This window comes from Cryptomeria japonica, chromosome 6 (genome assembly GCF_030272615.1).
Source record: "Cryptomeria japonica chromosome 6, Sugi_1.0, whole genome shotgun sequence".
Taxonomy (NCBI): Eukaryota; Viridiplantae; Streptophyta; class Pinopsida; order Cupressales; family Cupressaceae; genus Cryptomeria; species Cryptomeria japonica.
The window spans coordinates 163,503,544-163,527,865 of NC_081410.1; the positions used below are offsets into that span (position 1 = coordinate 163,503,544).

General features: G+C 35.3%; 1 protein-coding gene across 1 annotated transcript; it reads right to left on the bottom strand.

Annotated features, from left to right (window-relative positions):
- Positions 1-1,158: 1,158 nt before the first annotated feature.
- Positions 1,159-11,506, bottom strand: LOC131033244 (cyclase-associated protein 1). The gene is made up of 10 exons (XM_057964415.1): positions 10,757-11,506; positions 5,996-6,164; positions 5,797-5,861; positions 3,618-3,933; positions 3,383-3,536; positions 3,135-3,244; positions 2,899-2,954; positions 2,660-2,716; positions 2,115-2,258; positions 1,159-1,616 (listed from the first exon to the last, which is right to left on the bottom strand). Exons 1-10 carry the CDS (start codon positions 11,057-11,059, stop codon positions 1,530-1,532), a joined length of 1,461 nt encoding a protein of 486 aa, XP_057820398.1. The 5' UTR covers positions 11,060-11,506; the 3' UTR covers positions 1,159-1,529.
- Between the last annotated feature and the right edge of the window lie 12,816 nt (positions 11,507-24,322).

Consider the following 24,322-nt stretch of genomic DNA (forward strand, 5'->3'; position numbering starts at 1 on the left):
TTTTACTAGCTGATTAATTAATTCTGGACTCTATTTTTACTCTCCGATTGGTGGTTTTTGTCTACTTACAAACTGCTGTTGATCTAACTGTCTTTGGTATTTCTATTGTGGTTGTGCTGATATTTTTGGATGCCTTTGTGCTGTGGATGTTATAGGGACAACACCCTCGTTTTGCTGCTTTCAATATCAAAAACAAAATCAAATGATTTCATTTTTAACTATTACATGGTCACAAAGATACTCACAATAGTAAATAATTAACTATAAAACTATTCATATCTATTATTGAATGAATGGGATGCTTCTGATTTTTGGGAGTGCAAACCTACTTCTCAAATCAAATCAACATCGTATGATCATCCCGTGTACTGCATCTTATAATCCACTTCAGTTTCATAATATTACAATTCCTCTCAAAATTGCAAAATAATATACTTGTGCCATTTCAAAAGTCACTTTTGTAGACAAAAATTTTGGTCATGTGCTTTGTGCATGTTAAATGTTTACCGCCACATTTAACAATGTTACAGTCTCCTCTACCTCCTCTGGTTCCAGCAGAACACCTCTCTGCGTAATTAGTTTTGTCTTCATCATTTTTAAAATTTTGACAAGCACCCACTTCAGGGCTCAATCACTAAACTGCACTTGTTAGGATACCCATCCAAAGCAATCTGCATTAGTATGACACCTGAATCCAAAGGCTGATTGAATAGGAATTCTTCATTATAATATACATTTAGCTGTCAGAGGCAGGGTAATCATGGATCCATGGTAACTCCATAATTACATATACCCTCAAAAGGAATTGCCCCACCCCTGCAAACAATAAAACCCCGTAGTCTTACCTCTGCACATCTGACGAGAAGGTTTGTGATCATAGCTATAAAATCATTCCAGAAGGCAGACTTAGTTCAGCTCCGACAGGCAAAACACAATTCTTGGTGATTTTGCTGCAAAAGGTCAGGTGTATAAACAAATAATGGGTTTCAATTAACATGAAATTCCTTTCCATAAAATAATGTCACGTGTGCATAATCTTAAAAGATGGGCTGTCAAATAAATCAGATTGTATAAACAAATACTGCATTTCAATTAAATATGCAATTCCTTTCCAAGAAATAATGTCACTTGTATAAGATCTCAAAACAAATGGTCAGATAATCTAAATCGGTTTTCTGCTTGTTAAATAGAATGATTCACATAGATGCCAAGAGCATTAATGACTGAACAAAACAACATAATGATATGCAATAGTGGTCAGAAAGTAACTTTTATTCTAAATCTGAACCACATTGTCTGCAGACTTACACAAGACAGCCATGAGACTAACAAAATTCCACGTTACAGCCATGTACACACAGAATACTTACTAAAAAAATCTACCATTCCATATTTGGCAAAAGCCAACCCAGTAGAAATTAACTGCAAGCCCACACAAAGCATACAGCAGAACACACAAATCCCAACATGTTGAACAGACCTTTTAAACCTATTCAATAAGCCGATATGAATCAACCACAATTACAAAATTAACCACCAGAGTGGGATACAGCAGACGTTACAAACTGTCCATCTTTGTAAGCATGTGTGAACTGCTCGGGCAAGTTATGTTCTACCTGCAAAATCAAGTTGGAAGTGGTTTCAGAAAAACAGATAAACAAATATAACAATCGTGACAATAAGCTACAGAGAAAATAGAAATGGAGCTGCACCGTGGTTCACTATAATTCTGTTCTAGTAGAAGGTAAAACATGATTGCAAATTTGCAACCATTGTTATCATGGTTAATCTACAGTTAAACAAAATAGTACACATGTCTAGTACCAAAGGGTTCTGATATATATAAAGCTAAACTTTTGTCTTCATGGTTATACAATTCAAATAGTATTTTCCGTTGAATGTCTAACACCTTATTGAACATCTTCTCCTTGGCCAGCTTAGTATTTTTCACTTTCCTCAACTAAAAATTAAAAATAAGATGTGGAATGTTACTTCCTTGACATGTGGCTTTGATGTGATTTTTTTATGATGATATGCATGATGAATGTACCACAAACCAAGCAAATTTCAAACAAATGAAGCCACCACAATTCTTCTATGGAGCAGATACATACCAAATCTGAATCATCAGTTGCACCAGGCACTAGCACGTTAACTTCACTTGACTTGGCCGTTGTAATTGATGCTCCCATAGAACTTCTGCCTAGGTATAGCTGACAACCTGATGTATTGTCAATAGCAATAGTTGGAGCAGACCCCTAATAAAAGAAAACAAAAAAATAATCAATATGGCAAAAGAATTGGCCTTGGCTCATTGGACAATGAAAACCAATGCAATAGATATACACAAAGTAATATGCAGAAGAAAATAAACTAATGATATAATTCAAATGAAGGTTTATCTGAGTCTCCATAATGACGTGTCACAATTATATTTTCTTAATCTCAGATTTATCTAAGTCTCCATAATGACGTGTCCTAATTTTTATTTTTCTTCCTAGATTCTTTGCTCTACTAAAAACATGAATGCCATGCAAAAGGCAATAGGACTAGCTAAAACCAGTATTTGAGGCGAGCACTCCTGCAAGATTGAAACTCTGTACAGATTCATCAATTCTCTTGTACTTGATTTAAAGAACAAAAATTATGAAAAAAATACCTGGCATTGCACCTCAACACCGTTGCAGTTCACTATTTCACAAGCTGAAACAACATCCTACAAATCAACAGTAAAACATTATCAGATAAAGTTAGTTATTAGAAAATCACATATTTCTCTGGCTTAAAAGTTCCAGTTATTGAAATTGTTATACCTGCCATTTGCTAGTGTTAATAAAATACCACGCATAACCAAGCAATGAAGTTTATAAAGGAAAAATTGGCATGTCATAGTATTACCGTGAAGACAACTCCTGTTTTTGTACATTTATCAACTGTAATATTGTTCACTTTGCCTGGGAGAACATCAGGAAACAAATAAAACATTATACATGGCAATATAATCCAATTCATGTTATCTAATGCTGACAAAAAAACCCAAGAATTTCAGCATTTTCATGCAATTTTGCATCATTTCCAATATAAGTCTTGACAAATGACTAGATGTATAAAGAATAATTTGAAGATATAGTTACCTTTAACTTGCAAAACAGAATCTTTGCAGCCAAATATGTATACTGATTGTTTTGGATCACAATCATCAATTTGCAGGTTCTTCTGACCTATTTGATTCTCAACAACCCATCTACAAGATACAAAGTAATTATTTGTTTTTCCACCAGCCTTTCATAAAGAGTAAACACCATCAAAGGATACCAATGTGAATGAATGTAATGTAAATTTGATTCTTATTTAAACAGATAGTAATGGTGAAAATTCTTACTTGCGACCCATCTGTAGCTCTAACTTGGGAGGCCCCGTCTTAGAAAATACAGAGCTCTTAGCAGCACTTTTATCTTTTCCAGATGCTGCAGCAACAACTCCTGATCTATCAGTGCGATTTTTTGTCTTCATGTCATCTGAAACCTTTCTTAGACCTGAAAGTCAAACATTTCTGTTTAGTATTCGCAACCTGAAATGCAACAATTTTTCTATCCATAAATGCCAGGTGACCCTACCTGCAGTTACAGATTCTCCAGCATTTATCTCCTGAAATATTGCATTCATTCCTTCTTTTGGGGTTTCTGCAACTTCTATAGGCCCAAAGGCTGGTGGTGGGGGTGGTGGAGGTGGATTCCGAGCTGCTGATTTTGCGGTAACTGTTGGCGTAGTACCATGTGGAGACACGTTTACATCAACACCAGATGGATTCCAAACTGGCCCTGTAGGATAATTTTTTTTGACGTAGTCCCTCAGGCCTGGCACATAAAGCTCCTTCATAGCCTTTGCCCAATCAACATGGGTGCTATCCTTATTTTTGTAATCCACAAGAACCTGCATGTCCAGGATGCCTGAATGTCAATTCATAGGACAGCCTAGGACAGCCTATTTATGACATCAAAATATTTATATACAAGGATTGGCTTTGATGTATGCTAAGGTTGATCACATTTTATTTCAGAGGGATGAAGAAGAAGACTTTTGCAATGCAGGTAGGAAGGGGGTGAGTCAGCCCTCCCCAAGTTAGATATTAACATGCACCTACTAGAGGAAGCTTAAAATATGCTCTCTAGGAGATACATGCTGTGAAAGGGGCAGTTGAGAAGGAAAAAATAGTACCTCTGTAGCAAATGAGATTTTTTGCCTAATGGACGTGGATACAAATAAACTGCAAAGTAACATTCACAGTCATACACACTTTCACAATAGGGTTAATTTGTAGATTCATGGTCATTCAGTTATCTATGAATGAGCTAAAAAAAATTGACAGATCCATTGAGACTAAAAGATCTTGCCATGAACATCATTTATTGTGATCTTTGCTAAAGACTATGATAAAGATAGGATCTTCCAAAGAGGCCCACATTTCTTTAGAGATTACAAGAGTATAGAGGAAATGTCATCGAAGCCTCAGTGAGTTATAGGCATAAAATTTGTTTCAAATGTTAAAGAGATTTCATGGAAAGTACAATAATTCTTGTAAAGTGACTTTGGCAAAATAAGCAACTACTGATGCATGGATCTGCATGATTCTTGAGCTGAACAACCACTCTCAAAAAGAGTTATCTTGAAGGGAGTAGGATTTGAATGGATTAAGCCCATGGATTATAAATTCATGAGTGCATCTCTTTTAGATGCAGAACTTGCCATTAGCGTGGTCATTTAGTAAGGGAATGCCCCCTCATTGAAAAACTGAAAACCCAAGCTACAATGCCAAATGCTGAGAACAAGGATGATGGATGCTAGAAATCAAAAACCATACATTCAAAAATAGAATGAGTGCCCTAGCAAGGGAATGCCACCAGTTGAAAAACTAAAACCCCAAGCTACAATGCCAAATGCTGAGAACAAGGATGATGGATGCTAGATGTCAAAAAACATACATTCAAAAAAAGAATAGGAAATTGAGCAAAGAAGGTCAACTAAGCATGCAAAATACAGATCAAGGAAAAGAATCTTGGATGGGGATGAGGTGATGATGATGATGGGGTATGACTTGAAGGACGATTTGGAAAATTTATTAGATCCATTGATGCGTGAAGGAGGTTTAACCAAGGAGATGATTCATATCAAATAAGAGAAAACGGGGAATAGTAATCAAGAATTGAAAAAGCTCAAACAATGAACAAAGAGAGGTTTATTCGAACTCGAAGTGAAAAGGCAATGGAACTAAAAGCCAGCACAGCTTTGCAATTTATTAATGAAAAAACTTTGCAAATACAACATGCATATTAAAATCCAGAGGTAGACTATGAGAAATGTAGCAAAGGAATACCAACCTATATTGGAAAATGTGCTCAAAAAGAGCTTAAAATGCAAAACTACATGTAATATTCAATGAATGTTAGCTCGATTTTCCTGCAAGGAATCGCTTGCATGCATTGTTAAAAGCTGGCAAAACATTAAAAGCAACTACGTAAATGGCAATCATAACAAAAAATTAAAAAATTGAATGCAGGATTTTAGTTTAGACAGTTTTTTGTTCCTTTTATTTAGAAAATTTATAAAATGTACAAACATCTTAACAATTCAACAAAACAGAAGCGTATTTTCTCAGCCAACGTCAAGTGCAAGCCTGCCCTCAGAATATGAGTCATGACCAAGAAAAGGCATATAAATGACTTGATTGCAAATCTTGCTTCTCCCACTTATATATCAGCAGGCAAGAGCAGTGACATATATGTAGCAAGTACATACCTTGTTGTTATAAAACTCTGCAGTTTGCCAGCTCTCTTCAACATGAGCAGCAGGAAGGCTTAATCCTAAAAATAACAACATACAAACATCCAAATCTTGTCAGATACCACAACTCTCAGTAAGTTCAAAAAGCCATGTTTTGATATGCTCAACCCACATATAAGAAAAAACCTCATGCAATGTCATAATCTGAACTCACCACAGTCTTTCCCACTATAGGCAATCCATACAAAAGCTGTCAAGCTCTCTGCAACAGTCTTTAAGTGATTGAAAGATTCGGTCCGCCTTCCTTCTGTTAAAGCATTTGCCTTCGTAATTGTTTCATTTAGTGGACTAATCATTTTTGTCAAGCCTTCAAGATCCGGTTGCTGTGACAACCAAGTAAAAAAAGTTCCTGAGATCTGTATGCTAAGTAGCCAATGCATGTCACTTGAACAAAAACACATGAAAAATAATCAAACCTCCAACAAAATCCCTGAAGAAAACAAATGCATCAAACAGTGCAAATTATACCTCCGCATGCATACAGGGCGTGGATTCTTCTATTTTGAATGCACAATTTAAAGTTCTCTCTTCTCAATACAAGTTTCGGGATGGGAGGAAACATTAATTCAAAATATAGCACTGGACCAAACCTCCCAAGTTGATGCAGAAGCATTCCAGGAAAGATAAAACTATCCTCCATGTTGAAGAGATCTTGCTTGGAAGTTTCAGATCATACAAGCTTCCGATAAGTTCTACAGAAGATTATTGCATAAATCCTTTGTTTAGCCACTCAAGCAAGTCTGTTCAATGAATAGATAGATAAGAAAGAAAGCATTTCAATGGTTTAATTGATTTGTTAAGCTTTAGGATCTAATTGATGACGAAGAAGTTTGGGAGCCATTCGATCAACCTAGATCAATGGCCTTTCAGGTATTGAAGGTTATGAAAGGGATTAGGGATCAAGATGACCCCAAGGAGATGCAAAATCTGTCAGATCTTAAAACGATCCCATGACAGAGAAAGAGTTCCTAGCTTTTAAACAATGTTTTAAACTTTCAGCCCCTTGAACACCAAAGAGCAGACAGGCAGCAGAAGAAATCCAATGGCCTAGAGAGCTTTTTGCAGGCTTTAGTGCTGATTAACAACTACAGATATTTTAAGGCCCTGAAGAACTAAAGAAACATTGATTTAATTCGGATCCACAGAAGATAGACACAGTTGAGAATTAAAAGTGACAGACTTTAATAACGTTAAAAAAAGTAACCATTGGCTTGGGTCTTTGAATCAATGGTTGGAATTGCTTAAGTTTAGAACACGTGAAATAAGTTTTGTAGCAAATCTTAAGCCTAGAGATCTGGGACAAGTTTTTGAGTATGGGCATTTAGCGGGCCTGAAAGGACTTGTAGACTGTCAATCAGAGTGAGATCTACTGTCTTCCAAGTAGATTACATCATAAAGGACTTCTTCAGAATACATCAACATAGTTGGATCTAAATCGATGCTCTTGCATGAAGTTTGAAAAACACAATCATCTTGGAGCCTTTGTCTAGCTGTTACTTGGGCAGGACCGAGACAATTTCTTCTCTAGGTGGATGATAAAGGAAGCTTTTCAAGATTTTGTGGCATGCTCCACATACGGACCACTTTAGGCACTAAATAATTTGTGATTTGTTGATCCCAATGAGATCAATGACAGTTAAAAAATCATGTGGCTTTAGGAGAATAAAGACTTTTAAAAAACCTCGTAATAATAAACCTTTATAACCATCAGAACCTCAGATATCTTATATCTACAGGTGGGATGAAACCAATGCACCAAACGCATTGAAAATGAAACAAAGAGGTTACATTTAAGGGGGATTCACAATTGTACACAGTTGCTCCTCAACTGATCATTAAACACGTGCATGTAATGTTCAGAATATGATTAGGCTTCTTCTTTTGATAGCTTAAGGAGAATCATGTCATCTTCATTATTTGTCTCCTTTCCTCTTCTGATAGACAAGAAACATGGAAAAATAATAAATCAGACCAAATTTATGATAAAGGGTATTTGGACTTGTTTTCAAAACGTTCTTTCTGTTATGAGTCAATTGTACTCTTGGAGCCATTTTGAAGCTTTTAGAAGAGTGAGCGAGTGCAGCTTACAAGAAACAATGCCAAAACGTCATAGGAGGTAGATTGTCTATATTTTGGTTGAGAGAATCTTTGTAATTGGTATAAAGGTCAAAAAGTGTGTGTGATAACATGCAGAAGTAATCAGTTTTCTGAGAATTAAAGAAGAACGACAATGCTACCATTACTAACATTTGAAATTTTAATGAAGAATGTCACAAATAAGTAACATACAAGCTAGACTGATATAAATTTTGCACATAATCTTGTATTAAGGAAAAAAACAAAAACGATAGGACTGAGGAACAAATTCACTTGAAAAGACGATTAAAAACTACGATACTACAAGCTTTAAACAAAAGTGTAATAATACAGACACAATAAGAAGAATCCAAAACAGCCCTAAGTTCTAAAGAAAAAATGTAACAATCTAGAATCTTTGATCGCTTTTGTTATTATATCTAACTTGAATATGTCTGCGAGCACACAAAACTCCTATGTTAAAGTGGAGTTTCAGGAATGGGGCTAGCAGAGGATAGCAGGACAGGTTTCTAATATGGTAAAAACATTTGGCTATTTTATAGTAAATAAATCTTATAACCTAATTAGCTAAGAGCTTGAGAGTACGGACATTCAGCATTGAAAGGTTTTGAAATTTAAACTTATAAAGAGATAAATAGGAAATGTACGGGAAGCAAGGGGATTTTTAGCAGGAAACAAATTTCCGGATAACATAGGCTTAGGTTAGGAAAAAACACCTAGCACAAATCTCTTATGCCAAAATAAATTGCCATGAAGCAAATTTAAGTTACTCAAAACCAAAATCTAGAAAAAACACAAAAAGAAGGCAAAAATAGAAATTAGATCAGCACACATAAATGATAAACATAGGCTAAAGGAAAGTAGAAGTAAAGTTAGCTTAGGCTAAACAAGAGGAGCACGACATGTCTCAAGTTAGCTGTGAAAGAAAAAGTAGATAAATAGAACATATGGCCTACGTGGGAGAAAGTACCAAACTGGCTAGCTGGAAGAGTACAATTCACCGTTGATCATCTTCCTGTTGTGATTCTTCAGGGGTGCTGCTTTACAGCATTGAATTGAAGTGGATTCGGTATCAAAATTTAATTTGTGCCAATTGATAACCTATAATCCTAAACTCAAATCCAAGAAATCATTTTTTCTTGTCACATGGAACAAAGCGTACATGTGAGCTTCAGCTTGATCCGGAGATTTGTATCTAATTACTTCCAATTTGCAGTTGCAAATTTAAATCCAGTTGGGTCATTACATTGACAAATGATAAATCAAACTAGAATCCAAGACAAAAATGTGGATATCTCCTGGGGTCTAATCAAATACAACTGAAATTTCCTATTCAATCATTTTATATAATAGATACTACAGAGAGCATTGCATTTTCTATGCTCATTTCATATCCAATGAAGCCATTTGTTCATTTGCATGGAAAGAAGTGCAACAGTGGGCATGGGCTTGATCTAAAACTTAGTATTCATAATTGCTAGCTAGCAGTCACATGAAATAATTATATTGACTAAGTTAAAATAGAATGCAAAACAAAACAAAAACGTGGATTGATCGCAGAAAGGGAGAATATGGATCTGATCAAGTCCTACTCAAACCGTCATTCCCAATTCAGCCCTTTTCAACCATGGGCGTACTCAATTATCCATTCTGATCACAAGTCCAATGATATCATTTTCCCCTGTGCATGGAAGATAGTGCAAAATTGGGCTTGAGGTTAATTTTGCTCTAGAGGTTAGTATTCAATAAGTTCTCATCTACCAGCCACAGCTTTAAATCTCATAAAGTCATTGGATTAACAAAAGTTAAACTCGAATCCAAAAAAAAAAATGTGAGGAGAGATCTCAAACTAAAGAACTATACAAATACAGATGCCACCAAATGGATATTGTGGACTGCTAGAATCATACTCAATTTGCCATTCTTCATTCTGCCATTCCATACAATGGATAACACAGGAAGGATTGATTGAAACCGGTTTGGACTCACAATTAATCGGTGGCAATTATAATTTTCAATCCCAATTTCAAATCCAATCGAAGTGTTGTCCCCTGTGAACGAAGAAATAGCGAATTGCACTTGGGCTTGATCCGGAGACTTATGGCTTAAAAATGTCTACTTGCAGTCACAGTTCGTATCGCATTAAATCATTACATGACAGACGAATTTACAACCCAAAATAAAAATCGGTAAGCATCTAAAAACAAGGTGATGGGTATAACCAAATCCTACTGAACGTGCAATTCCCCTTTCATCTATTTTTATAAAACGAAGTGATATTATCTATATTAGGGGGAAAATCAGTAGATCTGACGAAATTTTGGAATAATATATATCAGAATTCCAAAGGGTCAATTAAAATTGTAGCGGCTGAAGACGACAGTAAAACCAGCATCAGAAATCCTGAACGTACAAGCCTAATATAGCATTATTACAATCTCCACTGACAAATAAACTAGAAACAAACACAAAATGTGGGTGAATCGCAAAACATAGAATATGCGCTCGAACCAAATCCCATTGAAAATGGCATCCGTCATTCATCCATCTTCTACAATGGAGTGTTATCCCCTATTGCAGCAAGAAATCAAACGATCCCTGATCCGATCAAATCGTGAAAAACTTAACCTCCTGATTCCTAGAGGGTGAATCAATTCAAATTCAGCCATCATAAAGAATCGTCAGTCAGGTTGGATTCATTCCTAAGTATTTCAGCAGTGAATAATCAAGTCTACTAGTTTCGATACAAGAGACTGATTTTGAAACCCAAAAAAAAACGATGCAAGAGCTAGTACATGTTTAAGCATCAATTCCATACCTTGCATTGCTTGATTTTGAGAAGGAAGGCCCTGTGAACAGCAAATGCATCCTTGAGAACAAGGGTGGCATCCAAAACTTGTCCTCCAATCTTTTCTGCTGCACTCAGAACTTTCCCAAGCGATTTCTCTACAAACTGGTCATATTCAGAAATTCTTGGATCATCAACTGAGGGAGTGGATATCGGTACCGGTGGGGCTTCCCTTTTGCTGACAGATGGACCGGATGAATCCAGACCAAGCCTAGACTCAAGGGCTTCAAGCTTAGAAACTGCTGCTTCCAATCTACCCACCAATGTCTCCATGCTTTCTGCCACAAATCTAATTCTCCGATGTTCCCTTCTGATTTTATAGTCTCTCTTTGGGATTTGTCTTTTTTCAAACAAATTAAAAAAATTTGAAAAACTAACTCTTGCTTTTGCTTTTTAATCCTTCTGACAAAGTAAAAATGTTCTCCACCAAGACCTCTTTTAGCCGACTGTAACAGCTAAGAAACCGAGGCTAATTGGACCCATTTTCTCTTTAATGGGATTAATAATCATGGAGTTTATACCAATCACATGGGTACAGTTTCCTTTGCTTCCAATTTTGGTTCCACCATTGAAACTGGTTTTTTCTCGGGTTTTGGCCATACAACATAAGGGCAACTGAGGCCAAAAGTAAGGAAGTTACCTTATTCTTCAAGTCTGTTTCTATTAAAGTTCAACCATTCATTTATTTTCTCTATATTTTAGCCATTTTCTGGTGTGTGTAATATACTTAGCTTTTCCCTCTATAAGCCCTTTTTGAGGACATGTTTGAATTTAAATAAACTAAAGTTAGCTTTAGCAAAAACGAGGGCTCTTTCAAGAATATTTTATTTTCATTTAGCTTTATTTACTTATAATGGTTTTAATAATTTATTATATTATTTTTAAAATAAAATAGTTCTTTAGGTAAAAGATATGAAAAATGATATTATATAAATATAAATAATTAGTTTTTTTATCTTTACAAGAATTTATTTAAAATTTGTTTGAGAGATGGATTTTTTAGACATTTATTTAACACCTTTTAATTTATGTTTGAATTTTATTGGCATTTATTTGTTTTGGAGTTTTATAAAATTATGTCTTAAATATTTATTTTTTATTTGATATCTTAATATATACTAGTTATGTTTTGTTTTTATGTATATGACAACATCCTTCCCCTTAACGTCAATATATAAATAAATAATAATATCTTAATATATATCAATATGTCAATAAAGATTTTGATGTAATATATGATTGTCTAATTCTTTTAATATGATGTGCATTATAATTTTTATTAAACATATTAAGATAGTATGATGCACATCTATCAGATATTATATGATTGTCTCATTGTCTCATTGTAAAAGAATCAAAATTTTGGTACCTGATTCTAAGAGACTATTTGAGACAATACAAAGGTATTTTTAATCTATAAAAATCAATGACTCCTTTCCTTTTTCAACATAGTGCTTTGGTTGTGTCATGTGTATCTCTTCCTCCAAGTCATTGTATAAGAATATTGTCTTCACATTCATCTATTATATCTTTGAGTCAAAGGTTGTTTCTATAGTTAACTATAGGAACCTAAAAGATGTTAGCTTAGAAACTAGAGAAAAGCGTCATCAAAATCTATCCCCTCAACCTAGGAATAACCTACCACAAATAGTCTTGCATTATACTTTTCAATACTTCCACCTAGGAAAAATTCCATCTTAAACACCCATTTGCTTCAAATGGGATTATATCTGTTGCACAACAATATGAATGCCCACACATCATTCTTCTTCAATTTACAACCATCTTCTTGTCCATAACCACCCTTGTTATAGAATAACTTACACAAGAGAGAAATATGTTGTAAATACTTGATAATAATATGCCACTTTGAGGAGGCAACCTCTTAATCAACTTCGAGGGGGATACCTCCAATATTATTCAATAAGAATGTATAATACACCACATGTGGATAATAACTATTGTGTCTCCACAACTCACGCTCCATTTTCTCAAGAAACCCCCCCCCCCCCCCCCCACCCCTTTTTGTTTTAGCTTTCGTCCCTTGTCTTTCCTTTTCCTTCTTTCCTTTTTTTCTCCTTTCTTTTTCTTGTCCCTTTTGTCCTTTTTGGGCTTTTAGGGATTAGGTTTCAAAGATATCAGTTCTATTTTGAGAACTAGGGATCTCCAATCCCTAAACCTCCACTCCTGGGCCTTAGTCTTGTCTTGGATATTAGGGATGTGATATCCTTGACCCCCGACGTTCCCTTTCAAGGATTAAGGATGTTCGGTGTGCATATTTCTATGCACACTGACACTCCTGACCCCTGGACCCTAAGGGGGATGTATTCCCTACCCAGCCTCATTAGTGCATTTAATGCACTCAACCCCTATAAAAGGTTGACCATGTCCCTCATTTTCCACCTTTTCTTTTCAATTTATTGGTGTGACTCGAGTTTCATCTGTAGTCTCTGAGAGATTAAGATCTTTCCTCTAGTGGGGTGTTCTTGTAGAGATTTATGGAGTGTGTGAGGGGCATTTTCGAGCTTCAAGGGTGTCTTTAATGCATTTTAAGGTAGATTTTTGTTCGTTTCCTTTGTCTTTTCCTTCCTTTTGTGTGTTGTGTGCATTTTTATTTTTTCGTCTTGCATTTGGGAGTGCCTTGTAGGCCTCTACACCCCCTCTCTATATTTTCTTTGCATTCTCTAGTGCAACCCCATGGGTGTCTAGTCCTCGTCATTCCATAGTCACCAAGGAGATAGGTTTTATAGGTTTTCTTTGTTTTTCCTAGCTTGTTCCTTTGTCTCTATGCATGTCTCTTGTCTATGTGACCTTTGAAGTTTGATTTTAGCTCAATAAGGGTTTGGTTGAAGTAAGTAGAGTTCAATCCCCATTATCCATGCCCTAGCCTGTTAGGATGAGTATGATCCCAAGGTTATGCATGTTGAAACTGAGTACAACATGAACAATAGGGTTTCCTGAAAATGGAGAACTGAAAACAAAAAAGTCTTTAAGGAATCAACCTGATTTGGGTTAGGGATTCTTAGATCCCTTACCCTCGAACTCACAACTATTAGGAGTCTAAAAGGGATCAAGGACGTAAACCTCCTTGATCCCTAAATTTAAAAGGATGTGTCACCCTTGATAGCCCAAAGACGATCAAGAATTTGAGAATCCTTGACCTCGATCTTTGCCACCAGACTCAAAGCGAGGATCAAGGATGTTGACATCCCAACCCTTGATTATTCTAACCCAAATCTATAAGTGAGGATTACCTCCCTAATCCCTGAAGACCCTACTCAATTGCTTAAGTGGGAATTGGGGACATTGACATCTCCGACCCTCAAAGATGAGGGTTTCAAGATAGAGGTTTGTTTTCTAGTTTCAGTTAGTTATATCTCGTTTCTAGCTTTGCTTTTCAATTTTGATCAGTAATAAAATGCTCAAGTAGCTTTAGTGTAGTTGCTTTCTTGCTTATAATAATGGATTGATAACTTTTTGTTTCATGCGGAACTCGTGATGTCTCAAGAGAAGGTACCCACCATGAAGTACAAATTCAATGGTCACCTTGCTCCAACCAAGTCGGTCTCGGTGCATAGGGGTATAATTAACACTGAATTGGGACATGTAGACCTATAAGACTTCCTGACAAGAATGTCAAAACTAGATGGGATAGTATCAGCTACATCCTTGGTGCGATCTAGATTAGTACAAGCTGTAGGATTCCCTATTTATTTGCAATCTTGAGATTTGGTCATATGATGTGCTATGAATTACAAGTCAAGTGAAATAAGAGTTTATGGCCCATTGGGAGAAGTTATCCTAGATATCTCTCTTGATGCAATTGAATAGTATTTCACATTCCCTATAATTATTAGTGAAAAAGGTAGTAATAATGACCTGTGGAGAAGAATATTATGGAGCTGAAGAGAATGCAATGGCATACATCAATAACAAAATGCTCAAGAATTCTAAGAAGCCTACATAATCAGCTAGAACAAATGAAGATAATTCATAGGGATTACTTGCATTTAGATGCTATAGATCATGTCACTCTCCTAAGTATGGTGGTGGGCTTGCCTGATGCAAAAGAGATTCAACCATGGATGCTTTTGTTCATCAAGACCATTGCCACAAGGAAGAATTTTATTGATTAGGGGAGAATGATCAATGATAATCTGGATGAACAATTGGTTAGAGTGAATAGAAACCTAAAGTTTTATATGACATTGAATATTTGGTGTACTTGTTATCTACTCAAGGCACATATCCTAGACCGAAGAAAGTAGTGTCTCTCACTGATTCTAACATGAGAGTGTATAACCACTACCCTTAGCTAGTGGTGTAAAGGAGTAGGAAAAATCATTACAATCAATTTTTTGTGTGTGTTTTCCATCATAAGGACTTTGGAAGGAGATTTTGGTAAAAGATTGTCACCAAATGTCATCACCAAGATCAAGAGGTTTGGGAGGCTACTTCATCCAATTTAGAACTTTCACTTATATCATAGTAGAAGGATGCATGGTAGCCCTAATACCCATGTGATAGATTCATTATTTTAGAACTTTGCATACAAATAGTCAACACCTATAAATTAGTTTTGATAAACACAAGCCATGCTTCTAAGTGCCAGTGATAGGTTGTTCCCATTAGGATTGTTTAAACATGAAAGTAGCAAAGAATGTAGAGGTTGAATTATTGGAGTTCTTAAAACCCTTGAAAATAGAGAGGAGTATGTTTGATCCTATTGGCACATTCAATAAGGTGATGGGGTCACATTCTAGGTATGTACAATATATTGAAGATCATTGGGCTAATTGCATGGATGACCATGAAGTGAGAATTAGATATTACAATATATTGGACTTGGACTTGGTATTTCAAGCAAAAAATATGTGGATCTTAGATGAAATAAGGGATAAAGACAACAAAAATAGATTGCACGAGCGTTGTAACACCCCGCTAAGGAACCCTAGAGGATAAGAGTTAGATACACAAGAAATGCATAGATTTTTGTTTTTAAGTGATTAAGTGTCATTTTGCATAACACACACAAGTGCAACACTCAACCTCAAGATAAAGTTAATTGGTTGACAATAAACTATGCACATTCTAAAGACTACACTCTCAAAACTCCAATCAAGTTAACTTAAGTGGCCTCTAAGGGTCCCTTGACAATACTACCTAAGTAACACATCTAAAACTAACCAAGAAACCCATGACCAAACTAGGAGAAGAATAAGTCAACCTCCAACACTATAAGAGACACAATTAAGTTCATTTTAAGCATCAAGGGAAGTGTTCCTATGATAACAACATCATGTAAGATTAATGAGGAACATACAAGATCATGCACGTGGTTGATTCCAACATCGATCCATATAAAGATACATCAAATCATTATAATATGATACAAATTGCATTCAACTCCCCTTGTAGTGTTCATAATACATAATTCATCATTAATTATAATGATAATCTCAAATGACATAAATTTCAAACTTGTAAGAAGTGAAGGAAGAAGAAAACAAGTATTGAGGAAGGAGCAATAACTCTTCAAGCTAATCATGATCCAAGTCTTCCAGTCCCATACAGTGGTTGGCAACACCACCCAACCATGTAGAACCCTTAGGTCCACCCCACCATGCTCATGAAGATATTCACATGGCACAAAATATCATACACACATGGAAGGGAGTTAATAGGCTCATACAAGAGCAACATGGAGCAACACACAACACGATCCCATCAATATATGAGAGCATAATGCCACATCAAGGTAAAACATGGTAAATACATAACCTCAAGCACATAATCACATGAACAAATAAGAATTTTTTTAACATGGAGGAGCGATATTAAATCATCAAGAAAGAGTCCACTCATCCACCAATCATCCAAGAGATAATAAGGCCCAATGGCCAACATATAAGCAAACATGTAAATACATCAATAAGCACAATCAACATGGAAGGCATATCATGTTCTAGGTGCTACTCATATCTACAAGGCTAGGAACATAGAGAACAAGAGAGTGGAGTGTCATTGCATTGATCGAAGGGATGGCTCACTCGAAACCATGCATTCTCTCATACAAACAAGAATGGCGGTCATGCAAGTACAATCACTCCATGTGTGAGCATGTCTCTCCAGACAAGTCTCAATCCCTCCATGTGGGGGCATGCCTTCTCAAAACACCTATAGCCTTGTGATAGCATTGATGGCATGCTTGTGGAATCCAATTATCTTATTAATATTTTATCCCAAGTTTATTATTATGTTATCACTTATTAACAAAACCCCCCAAATTCCAAGCACACCACTTACAGGCTAGGGACGCAATTGGGGAGCCACCCTTATGATTGACTCTATTACCTACCCTAGCCTCAACAAATCCAAAACATGAAATTAATGACAAGATATCAAATTAATATATCAAATTCTTACATCAATTTGAGCCCAAAATCATTAAATATACTCAAATAGTGATCACATTTACAATGCTATATGCACATACAACCATCGCCTACTCAATTGGCCATAATGCCACAAGAACGGGTCCAAATTGATCTAATAATAAAATTTAATTATAAAAAACTATAACTCCACAAAATAAAATCATATTTAAAACCACAAATTCCAACTTTTACTCAAATCACATTTTGGACTAAAACCATACATGGAGGCCATCCACCATTGATGGACATCCAAAAAAATTCAAATTTTAAACTCAACCAATTGAAAATATAGGAAAACCCAATGAATTATAATTACACAACACTCCAAAAATGCAATATAATTCACATTTCATCCATCCATAAAAATTTGGGTAGAGTTTTCCCATATCAACCATAATTTTCTAAATTTAAATGCACAACCAATAAACTAAATTTGAATCATAGAAATATTCTAAATTCATTTAAAAACCATTTGCAACAACAATCAAACTCTCAAATTGAGAAATAATGGAGAGAATAAAAAAACACACCTTCAAATGGAATAAATCCTCAAAATTAATAAGGAAACCAAACACACCGAAATAAACCACGAAAATAAAACAACTTGTAGAGCTCACCAACACAAATCATTTGAGTATCTACCCATAAATCATCCTTCCAATCTCCTACAATCAACAATTCAACTTTCACATGTAAGGTTTGAGAGCAAAATCATGAAAAATAGACAAAGTGTCTAAAATTCACCACTTTTCCCATCTAAAACCCTATTGGCTCTTTGAAATTAAAAAGATAAAATAAATTAATAATTAAATAAAACTCTAATTCCCACATTCATAAACTTGCCCCACTAAATGGCATAATAAAATGAGAATGAATAAGCCTTGTAAAAATATTCCAAAAACAACAAATAACCATTAAACAAGTCATATAAACATAAAATAAATTAAAAATTAAATTTAAATTCTCTAGAAGTTCAAATTTAATCCCAAAAGACACCCACACGCCCAATTGGGCAAACGCCAATTAAAATGAGTACTCATAAGACATATTTCACAATTAGCTATTAAATTAGCTCAACAATATTAAATAGCATTAATATAAGCGCATTAAAAGATGACAATTCACATATGATTGACTATGCACAAATAGTCTTTACTAGTCATTGACAAATATGCATTAGGGTAACCTAACATTACCAAATTGGTAACTAGAGGTGTATATAAAAGAAATTAAGAAAAATCGTCCAAATTAGGAACGATGGCTATGATTGGGTAACATTAATGGTCAGTGTATTATCTCTTGTAACCACCATCAAGGATATGGGCATGCTCACACTTTTGGAGCCAGGTGGAATTGATGCCATGTACCTATAGTCACTTAAAAATTCACACATCAAGTGTAGTTGCTCATATATATAAAAATAATCAAAGTAATTAAAATCATGAGAAGGGGATTTTAACACCGCATGCACTCTCATATGTTTGAATGATGCGATGTCACCCTTCCATTCAATCATCGATTAAAGAAAATTAATAATAATCTCATCTATGTGTTGCATTAATCAACAATATCAATATTATTTTATTGCATCAATAAGCATATAAACATTCCCCGAACGGTTAACATCATAACATCATCATCATAACAATCCACTAAATCTAACATGCATATCATAAATTGTATCAATAATCATTTAACCTCTGTAATGAAATAAAGTAACATAAACATAATTTACTACTTCTAATTCTTCCAACTAGGTTAGCATCACTAGTTACATTTTAATCATTAATCATTTCAACATTTCACACATGACACTTTTGAATTACTACATCAGTCCATCATAATCATCAAAGGCACAATATATCATCGCGCATCTCAACACATTTGCATAATCACCAATCACCATAAGACAATCCAACACATCCTGAGTCTAGAACAATCACAAAACATATACCAAATGGAGCATAAGATAAGCACTCAAGGTCATACACCATAACAAATGAAGCATCCAAAATAAGATCAAAGCACCACAAAATGATTTACATCCAAAATGCAAATAACACAACCAAAGGTACATAGTCAAATCCACTTCAAGAAGTAAGAATGTAGAAGAGAAAACTAGAGAGGCATTACACCCTCCCTCCCTAAGACTAGGCTTACTCTCACAAGCCTACAATGTTTGAAGCTTGAGTTGTTGAGTTGTGTTGTCATTTATGTCACTGTGTGTTTTAGATAGTCCGAAAGTGGGTGTTCTGATGTTGTTATGAGGTTTAGTGGTGATGTTGAGGTGTTTTCATAAGGTTGGTGTGGTGGAAGTTTCAATATGTAAGAAACAATATTTATGTGCAGGAAAGAGTATTTGATGTCCCACTGGAAGAATTCTTTTAATTCCTCTAGTTTGTGAATATTATGTATTTCAATTCTTGTTACAATGTTTATGATCTGTGTATGTTGTACTATCAAGTTTTTAGGTCCTTTGTTGCTCATATGGTAGACTTAGTTGTTGTTGTTTCTAACAATGAGTTGTTTGTTAGAACTGATCCAAAGAATGCTTGATAGTTCTATCATGTGTGGATTCAAGTGTTATAGCTTGGAGGACATGTTCATTTGGTTTGTACAATGTTCTAGTTCAGCTTTCTGGTATTGGTTTGTTTGGCAAATGAAGTTATTTTATTTTGAGTTTAGTGTTGTCGATTGTTTTAGTTTCCAGCTTATTGAGGTGATGTATCTTATTTTGATCATACTCTCTAGTCTGAATATGCATTGGAGGTTGTGTTTGGATGTTGATATAGGTCTCACTGTGGTGAGTGTAGATCCATAATACGTATTTTGCATTGGAAGATGTTTTTGGGCTAACTAGGTAACATCCTTTATTGTTTATCCACACATTAAGTTTGGTGTTGACTTAAGAGGATGTGTTAGTGTGTGTGGTTCATTGGAATTGACTTGGAAGGATGTGTTGTAATTTGTTTGGGTTGCTTTCATCCCTTGGAGTGGACTGCATTTGATGTTATAGGTTTAGGTGGCTGAATTGATGTAATATTGTTTATTTTATCTGTGGTCGATCCTTGTCTAGGGTTTTAACAAATTATATTGTATATATGTGTGTGATTGTATTATTTGTATGGAATGAGTGTGAATTGATGTGAATTATATGCAAGGATATTTGATGTGAAAACCAGTTTGTGAAGAGCTTTAATGATGATATCTTTAGTGTGACAATGTTTTGAGACAGTGGTTGTTGTCAGATGCTTTTGCCATGACATTGGTCACTTGACATAGTGGTTCAAGGATAATTTCATGATCAAGAGATCTTGTTCATTTTAATTCATTGATTCTTTGTACCTGCCAGAAGAAGGTGTGTTCCTTTTGGCAGTTTGCGCAATGATTTGTACCTTGCTTTAAGACAATGAGTCTCAGTACTGCAAGTCCTTTGTATATTACCCTAAGGTTGTACTCCTTAGAATTGCAAGTCCTATAAAGACCTATGAGTTACTTGGCCTTGAGCCTAAAACATTGAAATCAGTTATTCATATTGTGAGAGTGAACCTCATTGTGTTTTTCCCTATTTAGGGTTTTCCGCATAAACATGGTGTTCATATGTTTGTTGTGCCTTGTGCTTTCGTATTTCATAATTGTTGCAACAAGTTAATTGTGGTTTGTAGTTTGATAGATCAAAAGTAAAGTATTTTAGGGTCCAAACCGATTCATCCCCCCCTCTCAGTCATGTAGTGTGTTCAACATGCAAATAAAGAATAAGGCACCATCAGTGCTCAATCCAAAAAATACATTAAGCATATATAAATGATCATTCAAATTATGCACAAGTCTAGGTCACATCATGCAACTCTCTTACCATCATTGAAGAAATCAAGAATCGAGACTACCACGTGGTCCAATGAGAATCAACAAATCAATAACTTTGAAAACAAGCCAAAACATGGTGCATGGAACTCCATGTAGCCACCTACTCTATTAGAAACAACACAAGCTCTAACAACTTTATCTCATCTCGGGGCAACCGAGCATGAAATTGTGCCCTCAAGGATCTCTCATTAGATCAAGGCACAAAACTTGTAGGGCTATAAATTGAAATAAGAGGAAAAGATCATCCCGTGAGTATAAAAAACAACATCATGCTCATCTAGACCTCAATTAAATCCAAAATGAGTCTCTTTTAATCAACCATGATTCTATAATAGAAAGAATTCATTTCAACATCTGCTTCATCTCAAATTACCAAGACAAACACAAAGGTATCCAGAGGCATGAATGTGAATAATTTTCCCTCTCTGAACCATGAACACCCACACTACAAAGGTTCAACAACTCCTAAACACCACAAGAGAAGCCACATGACTACCCACTATCCACAAGTCATAGGAACAAAGAAAAGTTTCTCTATTGTTGAATGCTCAACTAGAGTAGAAAAAATGGTACTCAATCCAACTCGCTCAAGATTCCTCTAATCAAGAGGTGACACTAAACCTCTCACTAGGGTCAACATATTGCATTCATCTCTCCAAACAAGCTCAGGATGACCAATTACACTTAACAGATTGACATCCTCTGTTAGCCTTAGGCTAGGGACAACACAACCCACTAAGGAGAACTCCACCAACTCACACCATCCTCTAACATGGAGAGTAGTGAAAGACATACATACAAATATATAACAAATATAAATATAACCATTAGGTGTTGAAGCACTCACTAAGGGCACTTATTGTCCTACACTATATTAACCATGCATGTAGTTAGGGAATTCACATCTAATGTAACATGTAGAGTACACACATAATATAATAGCAAGATAAATGGTGCATTGAACACCTATACAATCACACAAAGAGAATTGAGCATAAGGCAAAAGGTCTTAAGATGACACAAGGAGAAATAAACATCATGGGTAGATTACATAACACCAGGACATCCAATGTTAGTCAAGATCAAACATGATAAATACACATGATTCTACCCTCACCAATGTGAGCTTATGCAACAATACATCAAGCATGTTGAAATAACCCAATTACACTTCATTCACAATCCATCACACAAACATTCATGTTTAGCCATTATCACATAAAGCATGCATTATCATCCATTGATGACAAAGAATTTGCAATTTCATTATGGTTTTCACTAATGTAGTACAATGGAGTTCACATTTGTTTAGTCACACATCTCTAAATAATTTTATATATATTCATAGAGTTTCAATCACTTTTTATTCCAAATACATCTTTCAATTATTTTATTGAGCTATAATTCTAACTAATCAACAATCACATATGGTACATTCTTTGTGGTGTCCTCCCTTGTGCAGTCCATCAAAGGTTTGCAATGAATATGACAGATCACAACACAACACAAAATAGGGCCAACAATATCAAACATTTGGAATAGTAGCAGTGATATTCTAAAAAGAGTAAACCCAAGTGGGAGAATCATCAAATTCAACATTAAATTGTAGAAACACGTGCAATTTCAACAATAAATCAAGTGTGACAAGTGTCATAAAATAGATAGATAGGATGGTTTGGGGACTGATTCCATATGTGAGAAAGTCCAAAAATGCAATGCTAGCTTGCACAAAACATGAACAATTCACCAATAACCAAAGCAATCATCAATCACACAACATATCTACTTAACAGAGTGACTAATGTCAGCCACATTAAAGGGAGTAACCATTGCATGGCACCCAAGAATGCAATATCTTTGTAATGGTGTAAATTTGGAATGGGGGTTTCAACAAATAAAACCACTAACTAGCCAAATTAACCATACATTGAAAGGAAGTAAATCCAATAGATCTAGCCACAATTTGATTAGAAAAAGGGTTGAGAATATTGATTATATTTACCAATATGGGGTGGTGTGTGAGTCTCCTTCTTTCTAAGTTGAATTTGTAATGTAATTGTAAAATTAGGGTAAAATGAGGGATTATTGAAGTGATCTGACATAAATAGTAAGCTACAGATGTCCCATGTAGCCACCAATTGAGATATGGGAAAAATAAGATGTTTATAACCTTTCCTCAGAAGTTTAGCTGATTTTTTGAGACTAGGTAGCATAGATTGCCCTGGTCCTCCAAATAAATTGTTGTCAAAAGCTGACCTATTCATCATTGTTGACTCTGGCGAATCTCTCGAGTACAACTTCACACCTATAACCTCCACACAGAAAGAAAGGGAAATATGTTGTGGATAGGGGTTTGCTTTAGGTCAAACCTTGATTTTGGAATTAACCATGAATGAAATAATGTAAATACTAAATTAAATGTTAAGGAGATATAGCTCATATTTGCAATTATTGATGATGATGCAATTCTCTTTGAATGCAATCACAAATGTTGAATGTAATAAATAGCATGACAAACACATGGACATGAAAAAACCTAATCACAAAGATTGAAGATTGATGTACTTTTTCTCCACAATGCTTGAAAAATGAATATGCAATTCTTGATGATGAATACTTCACAGATGCACCGATATTAGGGATGGAGTCTTAGCACTTCTTTTAGGTCTAAAATGAATTGATATGATATCTTTATATAGGATATCCCTAGGTAAATTACTGATTAGGTTGACCTCCAATGATCATGTGTAGCCTCAAGAATCAAACGTTGTCAGGGAGATATAACACATGCCTCGTTTCAAATTGGGGCTCATTTGATAGGGACCAAGGCATTTTGAGGTGTCTTGGTCTAGACCAATGGATCCCACACCCTCATCCTTCTACAAATAGGACCAAAATAAGCAACCAAGGGGGAGGATATCCCATGATAGGACCCACCAAAGGATGTTCATGACATCAAAGTTGGAGAATTGGGTCAAATCACTAGAGAGGGGATGGGGATATGACACGCTAAAGTAGGAGCACAAATATGAGGTGTAAATTGGACCAATTACAATTTGCAACGCTATATTTAGCCTTGACTTTAATGGGAGTATGATCCTATGAAAATACTCATGGTAAAGTAGAATGATGAGAGAAAGAGGAGCAATTAGAAGCAAGATCACAAGGAGATAAGACATCACTATTTTTGAGGAACCAAGACCCCAATATTTGGATCTTAACTCATGAAATC